The 16,651-nt window shown below is 40.1% G+C and overlaps 1 protein-coding gene across 1 annotated transcript in view; it reads left to right on the plus strand.

Moving 5' to 3' along the window:
• DNTT (DNA nucleotidylexotransferase) overlaps window positions 1-15,694 on the plus strand; it is a 149,733-nt gene extending 134,039 nt beyond the window's left edge. The window contains exon 11 of the mRNA XM_043518301.1: window positions 15,448-15,694. Coding sequence (XP_043374236.1) covers window positions 15,448-15,534 — 87 coding nt within the window. The 3' untranslated portion in view covers window positions 15,535-15,694. The remainder of the gene's footprint in view (window positions 1-15,447) is intronic.
• Window positions 15,695-16,651: the final 957 nt, after the last annotated feature.

The following is a 16,651-nucleotide window of genomic DNA, read 5'->3' on the forward strand; positions in this document are numbered from 1 at the left end:
TGCTTGTGAAATGACATAGCAACACACTAGAGGACAATAATCATTCCCAGTACAGTAAAATCTGGGGTGTGTGTGTGTGTGTGTGTGTGTGTGTGTGTGTGTATGTATAGAAAAATTACTACCTCTTTATGCTTGCTTTACTGGGATATGTCTATGGGGCAGTTACATATAGTTTACTTTTTTTGCCACAGCTGTGTACTGAGTTTATATCTAATCTGTTCCCCAGTACTGCCCTCCTCAGTCCAAATTTTTTCCTATTGTGTTCTCTTACTAATGTTCTTGCTTTTTGAACTTTTCATTAGTGCTGTTTTCGTAAGTGCTTTTTGGGGGGAGCAGGGAAACCAAGTTCCCCAGGCTCCTGAGTCTAGGATAAATTTAATTGAAATCAATAGTGAACAAGAAAATCATTTCAAAGTGCTATTTTAAAACTCGTATAACTTGAATGTCAATAAATGGAATAGGTTTCAGAGTAGCAGCCGTGTTAGTCTGTATTTGCAAAAAGAAAAGGAGTACTTGTGGCACCTTAGAGACTAACAAATTTATTAGAGCATAAGCTTTCGTGAGCTACAGCTCACTTCATCGGATGGAATGTCCCATTATTTTTGCCGTGGACTTTGGTTAACATTTTATCACTCAGTCCATATAGCCTGATTGCCTCTGTTCCAAATGACCCTTCTTGGGAAGGGGAAGTGTGTGCAGCTGATATTGAACATATATTCTCTCCATCCTTCCTTTGATTCTGAAGGAGTACCTGAGAGAGAGATCCGTTTGACAGTAGTGCTTGCCTCCTCATATCTAAAGCCTTCTAGTCAGCTCTATGCATTGGTCTGGCTTGGAACATTACCATTTTTTTTTTTTGAAGGAACACCATTCTTGCCAGAGGTTGGCTTTTCTGTCACCTCAGTGTTTAATGGTTTTCATGCTTGTGCTTGGTTGTGAGCCTAATGGGGGCTTCTGATGCGGAACAGGCCTCCGAGGTGAACAGCAGAAGTCTGCTTGCAGGCTTTCAGGTGGCTCGTTTGCCAGGGTTCACGAAAAGGCTATGCAGTTCACTGCAGTCTAAAGAAAAAGGCTTTCACATTTTTCCCAGTTAATTGGCTTTTAATTATTTTGCAATGACAAAACATAGGTGGCAGTGTAATTTTTGGCTTCCCTTTGAAAAGTATTTACAAGGAGTACAGCAATCTGTGATCACATCATGTCATGTATTTTTAACAGTTTGGTGTTATCTCATCTCTTCTGGGAATTTTTTCACCACTGGACACAATGGCAAGTATTGATACCTTCTCGTGGGTCATTTATTTATTTTTTGCTGTAATTTTTTAGGCTGACGAAGTTTGTATGACTAGAAAAGCAGCCTGATTGTACTTCAAAAAATTGGAATAGGAATTTAAAAATATTCACGTATAGTTTAAAGCAAGGAATGTTGAAAATGTCATTTTTTTTATTTGGTTGTTCCAAGTGAGGGTCTACAGCAGGGATAGTCAACAGGCAGACTGTGGGCCAAATCCGGACCACCAGATGTTTTTGAATGGACCACAAAATCTTTTTATTTACTACTTTTTGTGTTTGTTTTTGTTTTTTATTTTCTTCCCCGGAGTCTGGACCTTGACTATACCTTTACCAAGAAATTTGGACCTTGGCAAAAAAAAATAATTGACTGCCCCCGATCTACAGTTTTGTAAAGCCAAATGCATGTACAAACTTTTTCTCATTTTCTTGTGTGACCTCCCCTTATATATCTCTTGCTACAGTCTTGTCCATGGTAGGCAACTAAATTATAACAGTTCCATTCTCACTGTTGTTCTTGAAGCCATCCTTCATCGTGCTCCACTTGTGATTCTTTCTCCAAAAAGAAAGACACAGAAATCAAGATCTCTTCCCTTCCAGCTCCCAAAACATAACTTCTACATGAGAGAGCATTTTTCACTGCTCTGTGGCATATTGTTTTTACCGTCCTCTATTTCTCTCTGCCTAGTTGATTTGTATATTGTCAATCATGGGAACATTCATTTGGCTCTCAAAATATGAAATAACTGGAATTGCATTAGGATAACTGGCATGCGCGCGCGTGCGCGCGCACGCGCGCGCACACACACATATTAGGTTTGTATCCAAGAACTGCTTCTAATTTCTGGTAGGCAAAAATCCTCCCAGCAAAATGGAACCCTCAAATGATTTTTCCCCCACATAAAGGGGGCCAAAAGGATGCTGGTTTTAATTTTATATATGAAACTTTTCACCCAATTTTATTAACTCCTAAGATAATCGAAAAGTGTCTGTTTCTTGGACTTTTTAACTTTTACCCTCCAGCAAATCTTATCAAATTCTGCAAAAACACAGATATGTAAGCCCAATATACTCTCTTCCTTGAAAGTCTGATAAATGAAAAAGGGACTAAGTTCAGGCTTTTGAGAGACTGTTTATTTCTTTCTCAATCTTTTGTGGGTTAGAAGAAATTGCTTTAGGCTAATGTCACATATTACATTTAATAACAATACATCAAGCAAAAAAATCTATGAACAGCAGTTACCTTTTTAGAAAAACGTTGACAGTGGCTGTCTTCTTTGTTCTTTCAGATAAGTACACTGATAATGGTGACTCTTGCACCTGTTCAAGCTTACTTTCTTATGTCCATTATTGATATATCTAAGATTTTTACAGATGTTAAGTGGTCTGAGGCAGCCACTTTGTTGTTGCCATAACCCTTCTCTGAGCTTGGTAAAATGTAATTACTGGATACACTGAAGAGAGCTGCAGCAAATTTTTAAAAATACCAGAACAGCTATAACAGAACATAAAGACTTCGATGCTTTTTTTTTGAAGACAAACTTTTTTCCAAATATTTTTCCTGCAATATAATAGAATATTTTAGTCGAAAACCTGAATTCCTTTGAGGTGATACTCAGCGGTGTGGGTGTGCATGGTCTGAAAGTAATTACACAATTTAAATATATTTTTAAAAATCTCCATATCAAGTAAAGAATTCATAGGTGCAGTCTGAGACTTGCACACACTGTTCAAGTATCAAGTTAATCTTTTATCAGAATGATTTTTTTAGTGTAAGTGAAAGAAAAGAATTTTTATCCTGTGTAAAAATCAGCCCTTCTTCACTGTTCAGTGTTTTAGCTCATCAAGAGTGTTTGCACATTAACATAGATGAACACATCAGCAAGTGAAAGATATTTATTGGGAAGGTAGATGACTCCTTCTCGACTAATACAAATGTATCTAAGTACATTTTAATTTGAAAATAAAACCAACTGCAACACTGAAATGGAGAGATATATGGGAGCCTTGCAGAGGAGAAAAAAAGAGCTGTGGAAGGACTGCAGAGATAGCAAGATAGAAATAACAGGATCTAGGAAATGAGAGACTCTCAGAAGGCAGGAGAGGGAAGGAGATACTAGTATGAGGGTGGGGAAGGGGCAAATGGAAGTAGGGAGAGATGCAACAAGGGGAAAATTTGAGATGGAGTAATCTTCATCCTGGGACCAGAATGATTTTAGGAAAATGCCATATTTTGGAGAAAAAGGGAAGCCTTTTGTAATTAAAATGGCTCCTCAGAGATCTAGAATGTTAGTGTAATCTACACTCAGCAGCGTGCTTCATCAGTGGTCTTGGTGAAGATGACTTAGTTGGCAGAGGCAACTGAAAAGTCGGTTAAACGTGATCAATATTTATAACATCGATACTGCATCCATCCACAGTACTTATGTTTGTGGTTTTACCACATTTCCGTTAGTTCATCTTACTTACCTTAAAAAAAAAAAATCCTCAGCCTATGAGTACTTGCCAGTTACAATGAACATTTGGTCAGGTCAGAAATGTCTGCCAGTCAGACATCATACAATTTGACTGGGACCTTCAAAATCTTTTTTTTTTCTGACTGGAAAGTTTGATCTTACATCCTAATGTATTTCAAAAGTGAAAAAAGAACATTCAGATGAGAAATAAGCTGGTGCCCTAACAAGTTAGTTATTTTACTGTGATCCTTTCTACAGCAAATATATCTCACATTTGAATACTTAATTTGGTATGTGCTGAAATGAGTTTAGTATATTACTTTGACAATTAGACTATGATTGTAGGAAACTGGCCATTTTAGCTCTCTTTTTAGCCTTTGGTATTGTTTACCCTTGGCAATTACTTAGGTTTCCATTTGATTAGTATAATAATAATGCTCCACTTGTTTTTCTGCATCCATAGTCATAAAAACGGCCATACTGGGTCAGACCAGTGGTCCATCTAGCCCAGTATCCTGTGTTATGACAGTGTACAGTGCCAGATGCTTCAAAGAGGGAATTAACAGAACAGGGCAATTATCCATTGATCCCCTAGTGTCCAATTTCAGCTTCTGGCAGTCAGAGGTTTCAGGACTCCAAGAGCATGGGGTTGCATCCCTGACCATGTAGGCTAATAGCCATTGATGGACCTATCCTTCATGAACTTATCTAATTTTTTTAACCCATTATACTTTTGCCTTCACAACATCCCATGGCACTGAGTTCCCAGGTTGACTGTGCCATACGTAAATAAGTACTTCCTTATGTTTGTTTAAACCTGCTGCCTGTTACTTTTATTGGGTGACTGGTTCTTGTGTTATGTAAAGGGGTAAATAAAATTTCCTTATTCACTTCCTCCACACCATTCATGATTTTATAGACCTCTTCTCATATCTGCTATTAGTTGTCTCTTTTCTAAGCTGAACAGTCTTTTTAGTCTTTCTTCATATGGAAGCAGTTCCATACTCCCTAATCATTTTTGTTGCCCTTCTCTGTACTTTTTCCATTTCAATGCATCTTTTTTTGAGCTGAGGTGACCAGAACTGCATGCAGTATTCAAGGTGTGGGCATACCATGGACTTTATACAGTGGCTTTATGATATTTTCTGTCTTATTATCTATTTCTTTCCTAATGGTTCCTAACATTCTGTAAGCTTTTTTGACTGCCGCTGCACATTGAGCTGATGTTTTCAGACAACAATCTACAATTACTCCAGTTCCCAGACTTCAGTTTTTATTAGGACATCTTGATTGATTCCACCAGATGACTGTGCTTTGGTTCATGTAGCCCTACTACTTTTAAATGAGAATTGCAGTGAGTGAAAAGATAATTTCTAGATATTTATATTTCTGTCAGTGGTGAGGATGCTATTTGGACAAGGGAGGGCAGAGAGAGAACAAATAACCGAACAGCCTTGCACTTTTGCTCTAACCAATCAATCATGGTCTAATATTTAAATTGTAGATCTTTGAAGATGTCAGTGTGTTACTCCTGTAACTTACCATTTAATGCGAAGGCCTTTCACATCTGGATAAGTAGTTTCAAATCTCAAAGACTGCAAGGTCTTTGTTTCTTTCTGAATAGATATTGTAAATGGACCAAACTGACATAGTACCTTGGAAGATATATCCCTAGTAAAGTGACAGAGGGTGTGCAAATTGCTGTGCAAGATACATTTGAGCTGCATTATAGTATACTAAGGTGACCATGTTTTCCAAAAGGGAAAATGGGACACCCCATGGGCCAGCCCAAAGCCCCCACACCACTAGGGGTCCCAGTCCCTTCACTTTTTCAACAAAGTGGTGCATTTGTCCAATTTGCTCTTGCCAACCGATCAGTTTGCAAGAGCAAATTGGACAAAGTTTTGTCAAAAAAGTCGGGATGGCCAGGACCGGGCTTAAAAAAAGGACTGTTCCGGCCAAAACGGGCCGTATGGTCACCATAAGTATCTCTCACTGTGCTTGGTTTTACTAGTGCTGTTGTCACCTCACTTTCATAAGCACAAATTCACCTACAAAACTGGTTTGAAAATAGCTCATTTCCAGGCACACTGAGCAGTAGACTCCAAAGTCTGTAAATTTTTTTATATATTCATTTGTTACTGTCTTGTTTACTCCCACTGTGACGACTCAAGTAGTGCTGGAGCTGTATGGGTATGTTGTCAGCCTGGTATTTATCATCCAATATATTGAAAATATTGTAAAAATAGTAATTATACTGTCAATTAAATTTAACTTTTTAATAATTTTAAAATGAATGGAAAATGTGTACTAATTTAATTTAGATGGATGTCACATACCACACTACATGAAAATTACTGAGTGTAAATCAGGTTTAAATGAGAAAATCACTAAGAATGCTATACACAAGAGTTTATTTCAGAATATACAAGCATTTGGGGATACAAAGGGAAGACTGGAATGAGTACATGCATGGCATTCTCTGATGCACACCTAAAAGTCAAAGCTAGGCCAAACATTGCATATTTTCTTTGCAATTTATGTTACACAATTCTCAAAAATATTTTGTTTTCTGTTTTTCCTCCACAATCTGCTCAGTTAAAAAAAAGTATGTGAGAACCAGATCTTTTATAGGCCTCAAAGCCTAGGGCCTCAAGGGGTCTTGTATCTCAGTTGGCATTCTACCTCCACCTTCTCCATATTTTGTAGGTTCCATGGATAATGTAACCCAATAATGAGCCCATTGCATTTTTCCAGGACTAATAGTTGCAGCAGCTAAACAGCCAATGCTACCTTAATGGTAGGAAAATGAGGTATGGGACCAGATGCTTCACTCTGAGAAAGATCTTGCTCTGGCTTATACCGCCAAAATCAAGTATGAGACTCCCAAATAATATTGAAAGGTAGTAGTGAGGGGCAGTATATGTAGTGTAAAATGAGAGGTGATGGCTTTTTGGTGGCCTATGTGAACCAAGCTTATGGTCTTAGTTTACTATTTCCTAAGGAACTAGGGTTTAATCCACATCATGGATGGCATTATCATCTTCATTAGCAGTATCCCACGACAAGCCAATTATTTAAATAATGGGTACAGAAAAAATGAGCAGCTGATCTTTCCATCAGATGACTCATGTTCAGGATTAAGGAACCTAAGTGAGGAATGTGTGAGAGCTTACTCTGAGGACCTCACTTTCCAGTGCTGTTGGTTTGACATCTTTTGCAAGCACTAAATCCACTTTTATTAATTAGATATCTGAGGGTGCTATGAAATTGTAAGTGCTAGATGGGTATTTTATGAGTTTAGTCGTGGCATACAGGCTCACCCCTGAACTGCTGAGGTGGGAAACAGTCTGACGTAAAGTCCTATAGTGAGGGATGTTTATCTTGTATGACCTTTTCTGTTACCTCATTTGCTCAATTCAGTATTTTTACTCTAAGTTATTTATAATAGTAGTGAGATGTACTGGTAGGTTTGCATGGAACATATGTGAATTTGTGTCTATTTTGAATGCTAACTGAGCCCTAGTCTACACTGAGTTTAGGTCAAATTTAACAGTGTTAGATCGATTTAACCCTGCACCCATCCACACAACGAAGCCATTTTTGTTGACTTAATGAGATCTTAAAATCGATTTCTGTACTTCTCCCCAATGGGGGGATTAGCGCTGAAATCGACATCACAGGGTCGAATTTGGGTTAGTGTGGACGCAATTCAACGGTATTGACCTCTGGGAGCAATCCCACAGTGCTCCATTGTGACCACTCTGGACAGCACTCTCAACTCTGATGCACTGGCCACAGGAAAAGCCCCACAAACTTTTGAATTTTATTTTGTGTTTGGCCACCATGGTGTGACAATGCAGAGCTCAGCAGCAGAGATGACCATGGAGTCCCAGAATCGCAAAAGAGCTCCAGCATGGACCAAACAGGAGGTACTGGATCTGATTGCTGTATGGGGAGATGAATCTGTGCTATCAGAAGTCCATTTCAAAAGACGAAATGCCAAAATATTTGACAAAATCTCCAAGGGCATGAAGGACAGAGGCTATCACAGGGACCTGCAGCAGTGCTGCATGAAACTTAAGGAGCTCAGGCAAGCCTAACAAAAAACCCAAGAGGCAAACACCCACTAGGGGTCAGAGCCCCAGACATGCTGCTTCTATGATGAGCTGCATGCAATTCTAGGGCATGCCCCAACAACTACCCCACACCTCTATGTAGACTCCTGCAAGGGAGTCTCATGCAACAGGGATGAGGATTTTGGGGATGAGGAAGATGATGGCACACACCAGGCAAGCAGAGAAACCATTCTCCCCGACAGCCAGGAATTGTTTATCATCGTGCAACCAATACCCTTCCAACCTGGGCTCCCGGACCTTGAAGGCAGAGAAGGCACCTCTGGTGAGTGTACCTTTGCAAATATAATACATGGTTTAAAAGCAAGCGTGTTTAATGATTTAGTTTGCCCTGAAGACTTGGGATGCATTTGTGGCCAGTACAGCTACTGGAAAAGTCTGTTAATGGGGTGGAAATCCTCCAGCAACATCTCAATGGAGCTATCTTGGAGGTACTCCCAAAGCCTTTGCAAAAGGTTTCTGGGGAGGGCAGCCTTATTGCGTCCTCCACGGTAGGACACTTTACCATGGCAGGCCAGTAGCACGTAGTCTGGAATAATTGCATAAGAAAGCATGGCAGCGTGTGGTCCCGGTATTTGCTGGCATTCAAGCAACATCCATTCTTTATCTCTCTGTGCCATCCTCAGGAGAGTGATATCATTCATGGTCACCTGGTTGAAATAGGGGAATTTTATTAAGGGGACATCAGAGGTGGCCGTTCCTGCTGGGCTGTTTGCCTGTGGCTGAAAAGAAATCATCCCCACTGTTAGCCATGCAGTGGGGGTGGGGTGGGGTGAAGTGAAGTGATCATCCCAGAGAATTGGGTGTAGGGGGGGTTAGTTGGGTTTGTGTTGCACATTAACCCGAAAACATCATCCCGTCCTTTTAAATGGCCAATGTGTCTTTTTCAATTTTAATCTCCCTTTTTCCCCTCCCGCAGCTGCAAATGTTTCAACGCTGCGACTAGCATCTCCATCCCAGAGGCTAGTGCAGATAAGAAGGTGAAAAAACTGCACTCGCAATGAAATGTTTTCTGAGCTCATGCAGTCTACCCAAAGTGAAAGAGCCCTGCAGAATGCATGGAGGCAGACAATGGCAGAGTCCACGAAAGCACAAAATGAATGAGGACAGGAGGCTGGAGCAACAGGAGAGGTGGTGGGATCAAGAGGAAAGGTGGCGGCAGCATGATGAAAGGAGGCAGGATGCAATGCTGAGGCTACTGGAGGATCAAACTGCTATGCTCTAGCATATGGTTGGGGTGCAGGAAAGGCACAGACCACCACTGCAGCCCCTTTGTAACCAACCGCCCTCCTCCCCAAGTTCCATAGCTGCCTCACCCAGATGCCCAAGAACGTGGGGGGGAGGGGCGCTACGGGCACCCAACTACTCCACCCCAGAGGACTGCCCAAGCAACAGAAGGCTGGTATTCAATAAGTTTTGAAGTGCAGTGTGGCCTTGTCCTTCCCTTTTCCCCTTATCCACCACCCCACCCTGTGCTTCCCTTCTCCACCACCCCTCCCAGGCTACCTTGGCAGTTATCCCCCTATTTGTGTGATGAATTAATAAAGAATGCATGAATTTGAAACAACAATTACTTTACTGCCTCTGCAAGTGGTGATTGAAAGGGGGAGGGGAGGGCCGTTCGGCTTACAGGGAAGTAGAGTGAACCAAAGGGCAGGTTTTCATCAAGGACTGTCGCACCATAGCCTGGTCAGCCATGGAACTGGTTTTCAAAGCTTCTCTGATGCCCAGCACGCCCTGCTATGCTCTTCTAACCACCCTGGTGTCTGGCTGCATGTAATCAGCAGCCAGGCGATTTGCCTCAACATCCCACCCCACCATAAGCATCTCCCCCCTACTCTCTTGGATATTGTGGAGCACACAGCAAGCAGCAATAACAATGGGAATATTGGTTTTGCTGAGGTCTAACAGAGTCAGTAAACTGCGCCAGCGCACTTTTAAATGTCTAAATGCACATTCTACCACCATTCTGCACTTGCTCAGCCTATAGTTGAGCAGCTCCTGACTACTGTCCAGGGTGCCTGTGTATGGCTTCATGAGCCATGGCGTTAAGGGGTAGGCTGGGTCCCCAAGGATAACTATAGGCATTTCAACATCCCCAACAGTTATTTTCTGGTCTGGAAAGTAAGTCCCTTGCTGCAGCTGTTCATACAGACCAGAGTTCCTGAAGATGCAAGCATCATGTAACTTTCCCGGCCATCCCACGTTGATGCTGGTGAAATGTCCCTTGTGATCCACCAGTGCTTGCAGCGTCATTGAAAAGTGCCCCTTGCGGTTTACGTACTGGCTGCCCTGGTGGTCCGGTCCCAAGATAGGGATATGTGTTCTATCTATGGCCCCACCACAGTTAGGGAATCCCATTGCAGCAAAGCCATCCATTATGACCTGCACATTTCCCACAGTCACTACCCTTGATAGCAGCAGCTCAGCGATTGCATTGGCTACTTGCATCACAGCAGCCCCCATAGTAGATTTGCCCACTCCAAATTGATTCTTGACTGACGGGTAGCTGTCTAGCATTGCATGCTTCCAGAGGGCTATCGCCACTTGCTTCTCAACTGTGAGGGCTGCTCTCATCTTGGTATTCTTGCACTTCAGGGCAGGGGAAAGCAAGTCACAAAGTTCCATGAAAGTGCCCTTATGCATGCGAAAGTTTCGCAGCTACTGGGAATCATTCCATACCCGCAACACTGTGCGGTCCCACTGTGCTTGTTTCATGGGCCCAGAATTGGCGTTCCATGGCATAAGCCTGTCCCATTGTCACCAGGATGGCCAAATTGCTGGGGCCTGTGCTTTGAGAGAAGTCTGTCCATGTCCTCACCACTCTTGTCACCGCACTGCCATTGCTTCCTCGCCTGCTTTTGCAGGTTCTGCAACAGTGCAACGCTCCGAAAGTCTATGCTAGCCTCGGTACTGTGGATGCATTCCGCCGACTTAATACGCTTAGTGCATTAGTGTGGGGACACACACAATCGACTGTATAAAATGGCTTTTAAAAAATCGACTTTTATAAATTCGACTTAATTTTATAGTATAGACCTACCCTGACACAGGTGATAGGTGAGGGTGTCTTTGCAATGACTACAGCCTATTAGAAATAGAAGGCCAGGTAAAGAATCACCTCATGCCAGATATTCAAGGACAATGCTATATGTTTGTGCCTTAGACACTTGCATAAGTTACTTTTTAAGAGTGCAAGTTTTGTAAAAGGGTTTAACTAGGTTAGCATAACTGAAATTGTGGGGATTCTTATAAACTAGACCTATTGGACAGTATCTACAGACTTTTGCATATTTTAGAAAGTCCTTTTTTATTTGTGTAAAAATTTTCTACATGATGATTTTCACCAATCTCTGCTTTCTTTGGACCATCTTACCCTTCTACATATATTGGATGAATTGCCCCTTACATGCTGAGGAACTAGTAGGTCTGTATACGTGTTGGTCTAGTCAAGAGACTGGACAAAAAATGGTTAATGTTGCACACAAAAGTGCTCTGTAAAATGGTGGGAGAAGAACGTCTGAGCCACAGACCTGGAAAGAACCAGAATGCTTTATAACTCTTCATGTTGTTGAAATGATACACGCAACCCTCTGCAAAAATTGCCTCTCACTCCCAAAAGCAGCATGCCCACTATGATTTATTTAACTAATCCTATAATTCTTATTTAGATATTGATGTTTTTGTCTAGCTGGCTTCATAGAATTAAATTAGTTTAAACAAAGTAATGATAAAAATAGCATGACATCTGATTGAGCTTTGGGAATCAGGAATTAGGAAATCGTCAAATAGTGCTTCACAATTTATTAAAGATCTTATTGATCATTAATGTCAAAATGAAAAGTAAGAAGTAGCAATTCACACAAGAAAAGATTTGGAAGGCAGATGATCTGCATTAAGTATAGTTAATGGTCATGTTTGCAACCACGATTTTAATATTTCTATCCATTGGAATAACAGAATTAATCAGATGGGATAAGAGACAAGAGATACCAGCTGCTATATCCCATTGTTTTTTGAAAGTTTAATTGATGGTGATGATTGGGAATGCAGCTTGGTTCTGTTGAACATTGGTAAGAAGCTGCAAAAAAGTCACAAGAAGACAGGCAGTTCATTATTTACTACTTTTGAGCAAAAAGGAGTGGGGAAAAAAAAGACCCAGGTGTAGGGAAGAAACAAAAAGGAAAAGAACAGGGTTGATTGCTGATTGTAATAATCAAATATGCGTCATTGTATTAGGTCAGTAGAGATTCACAAAGAGGCAGCATAATAAGTTATGATTTACATTAATACCACTCATACAGCTAAAGTAGTTGGCAGGTACCAACTAGAGATTCATTTAGAGACATGGTTTGTAGCTACTAAGAACAGTTGTCAGCATTAATTCCTTGTATTAAAAAATTCCTGTCAAGCAAATGAGATGAGTAAATAGCATCACAGAAATAGCATCTTTATTAGTAGGGTGAGAGAAGAAAATTAAAAGTGAGATTCTATTGTGCAACATAAACGGCGAGTAGTTTGAGGTCCAGAAGACGTGAAGTGCTTCCATTAAAGAGCATCCATAACAGATGGCCACACATTTAAGAACACATCTCAGGTTTCTGCAATGATTCATGGATGTTTTAAAAAAAATGGATGATTTTAGCAGTTTGTTAAACTGTGAAGAATCTTTATTATACAACCAAAACACAGCACACTCAGCATTTACATAAAAATGAATATTTTATCATCTTAATCTACTGTGAGATAGTACTGCAGAGATGCCATGATCCATTCATGTTTTCCTCTCTTCCGTTATCCACAAGTGAGTGACAAAATCCTGTCCTTTAGAAATAACTCAATAAAGAGGGTGAGAGGAGACAAGTAGGCTTAGGAAAATGTGGGTCCCTCCAATTACCATGATAAGCAGAATACCTAGTTGGTTACCCTCCCACATTGGGGGAGGTTAGGTGCCACTAGGTTTTTGATGTTATTCCCAGAAGTACTGCAGCACCCTGGAAAGTAATGCTGCTGCCTGGAAATGTGTTGCAGTTTTGGAAGGCTGCACACCTGATGATTTGTAACTCAGTTGTAATATATCATTTTCTGGAGAAGAAATATCTGGGATGCCATTATAGTATTGGGTAGAGATTTAAGGGATACTTATGGGTGCTCTCATTTTGCTGTCTTCTTAGATTTTGTCTTTTCTGGCATTTCTACATTGTCCCATATGGGAAAGAATATCTTTTTCTAATGAGGCTTTTTTTGTATATCTCTCGCTTATTTCAGAACATAGTTTTTAAATGTAGTTTAAATCTTAATGGAACATAATGGGCTTGCGTTTGAAAAGTAGCCTCTGTTAAGGCAGATACAATTTTTAACTTGCAATTAAAAGTTGATGCATGATAATTGCAGCTCATTTATACGGTAGAAAATAGATTTCCAACTCTGTGTCCTGTGGGCACCTTGCCAGTGTTTGGATGTTTTGTATGCTTAAACTTCACATGCAAAAATTGGAGGTTGGATAAACCCCCCATTAAAAATCAGGACTCCGTGCTTATTATTATTATTATTATTATAACAAAAATGAGTGTCAAGCTTATTTCATTAGGAGCAAAAGAAATCTCTGAACCAGTGGGCCAAATCCTTCCCTTGAGTTTTAACATGACTTGCTTGCAATGGAAATCTCCTTAGACATATAGACATCGTTATGTTAAGAAGGAAACAATTCTATATACCTTGTGAAGTTTTGTTACCATTATGTACAAATGATGAACCATCAATATACGTAGTACCAGATCTAAACTGGGAGAAGCATTACTGAAATCAATGGATCTACAGCTGTTTACACCAGGGCCAGAGGTAAAGCCAGTGGAAAGACTGCCACTGTCTTCAATGGGCTTTGGATCAGATCCATCGTGCAGTGCAATTGGTACACAAACATTCCCAGCAACAAAACTGTGGAATATGAATCCCAAATAACTGGATTGATGACTTAACCAAGCAGCTCCCATGCCTAGTAAGAACCAGTGTAGGCATGCTGCACCAGGGAAGTAGAGACAGACAAAGGGTATGTGTGTTTAAAAATATCTGGCTATAAAATTTTGTGCACAGTTTCTAAAAATATCTTTATATTCAAAATTATATATAGTTAATACAGAATAAATACTTGTTATTTATTTAATAGAGAATAAATGCTAATTAATCTTAATTAAAATGTCTATATACTTGCACATTAAGATGAGTTTATGCTGCCAGTTCAGAAAAATGTTAAACACATGCTATAAGTGAGCTGTAGCTCACGAAAGCTTATGCTCAAATAAATTTGTTAGTCTCTAAGGTGCCACAAGTCCTCCTGTTCTTTATGCTATACACTATTACACAACATGGCAGTAATTTTCTGAGAGAGAAATGACTTAGGTTCCTGGACTGGGTTCAACTACATATTGGGGGAACTTTACATAAATACCTGTAGGTTGATAAAATTAGTAGGTCGATAATTTTGAAACAGTGAAATGGGAACCACATATCTTTTCCCCACATGGGGAAATTCTCCTGCAGGTTTCTCCAGCCAGTTTAAGTTCATTTTGCCCTGCAAAGTGAACTTAGTGGACCAGAGACTCTGGCCCTGGATTCTTAATGGACCCAAAGTTTGAGGTTGTTCAGATCTGGGATTCTGGTTGAAGCACATCTGAACTGTACAGCACTCCCAGGTGATAGCGATTACCCTCTGAACACTTGCCCTAACTCCTCCAAATGATGGGGTCCACATTATATTTTAATGCTCATCTGCACTGCAAGCTTTGTATCTTTAACTGATGTTGCACCACAGTTATGAAAACAGCACACAACTACTAAAGGGAATATTTTCCATACCATTTAGCCATCAGATTTTCTGGTTTTGTTTCTTTAAAGAGTAAATGCTTGCTCCTGGTTTCTGTGCCAGCATGTTACAATACAGTATAAAATACCCATATGTGAAATCAAATGTGAATGTTACTATAACAAGTTTATTGGGGAAAAATTCTAACAGTAGCTGCCTAGTCCCACAAAATTTCCAGCCCAGTTTCCCAGGCACATGACATTTCTTTGTAGAATATATGGGAATTAGGAAAGCTCTGACATGCTGAGTTTTGCCCATAGTTAGTATAACTGTGTGGAATTGGCTTGAACACATCTTTTGAGAATAGTGCTATTTTCTTATATATGACAATGATGAGCTTGTTAGGAAAGTCCACCCTGGAGGAAAACCTTAACTTTCATTTAAAAAATGAAGTCCTAATCTTTATGCAGTTAGCCTTGAAATGTAAATCAGTACAAAAAGATGTAAACTGGTCACTGGGGTTGAAAGCAACAAGCAGTTTGGCTCCACTTCTGCAAGATAAGGAATCATTCTGCTTACCATCTCTCACATTCTGAGGTCATCACTGTGCAGATTGATGTGGTAATGGAAAAAAGAGTTGCTTATGGGTGGGAGCGAGCATGGAGAAGGCAAAAAATGACTAGCCTAAGTTTCAAAAAGCAAGCACATTAATTTAAATAATCAAAATGATCATATTAACCTTTCCCCCCTCCTCCCTTTACAGAGGATATTTCTCAAAGCCAAAAGCGAAGAAGAAATTTTTGCACATCTTGGCTTGGATTTCCTTGAACCATGGGAAAGGAATGCGTAAAAAGATTTGCCAATGTACTTGCATCAGTACACAGCTTTGTTGTATCTTACAGTTTTTATTAGTGCTCATCACTGTAGTATCTTTCTGAATTAGATATCGGTTACAAGTGAAATGTGTCTTTATTTATAAAGAAAATTAGTGAATAAAATGTTAGAATTCATTATAGATGCTGATGTTTTATGTGTGCCTAGAAAGAATACCTATTTCAGTCCCGAAAGCTTCTATTCCTGAGCTGTGCATGCAGTAGGCAGAGCTTGAGTGACCACAGTGTTACTCCAGTTTTATGCTGATGGATTGGCACTAAAATCACTGGAATAAAACTATAAAGTATTGCAGCAGTGACTCAGGGTGTAAATATACACTTGGCCGAGCTCGTGGTGGACTTACAGTCAACTCAACTACACTTCACTGTTTGTCTGTCTGTGACACAATATCTTTTGAATGCCACATCCGCTCAATTCCAACAGTTCAGGCAATGTTCTAGGTATTAATGGCCTGAACCCTATTGATTTTGGGGGAAAATCAGAAAACCAAAAGGGTGGACACATGGAACCTCTGCCATCTGATTAGTACAGCCACCACTTCAAGCACCTCTGCAATTATTTATAGATCAAGCAACAAGTTTAATAGCACCAATTAGCACCTTCCATCTTCACACGTCAACATCTTCCAGCATGACAACACTCCATCTCATTTCAGCCTATTCTCCCAATAGAGTTTAACATATTGACAGCTGAAATGACTTTTCTGCCAGACAAGTCTGCATTCTGCATTATCATGCTGATACATGAAGCAACTTCCATTGTGTTTTGCATCATGATGCTGACACTAAAACAGCAATGGGATTTTTCAATCCTAGAGCAAGAGAATAAAAACTACAGTTGCTCATCTAAATACAATTCTTAATTCAGGGCAAAATTAATCAGATATTATACTTTAGGATTGTGCCATTTCTACATACTTCATACCACAGAGTAATAATTAACATCCTGGTTTCTGCATAAAGAATTCTTTGCAATTTATAACTCCTATTTTGCCTGCATATGCATTTCTCTCAGTTATGTCGCCTGGAGGAGAGTGTATGGCAAATGGAATTATAGCAGACATATCAACTGTT

This window comes from Dermochelys coriacea, chromosome 7 (genome assembly GCF_009764565.3).
Source record: "Dermochelys coriacea isolate rDerCor1 chromosome 7, rDerCor1.pri.v4, whole genome shotgun sequence".
NCBI classification, from domain to species: domain Eukaryota; kingdom Metazoa; phylum Chordata; order Testudines; family Dermochelyidae; genus Dermochelys; species Dermochelys coriacea.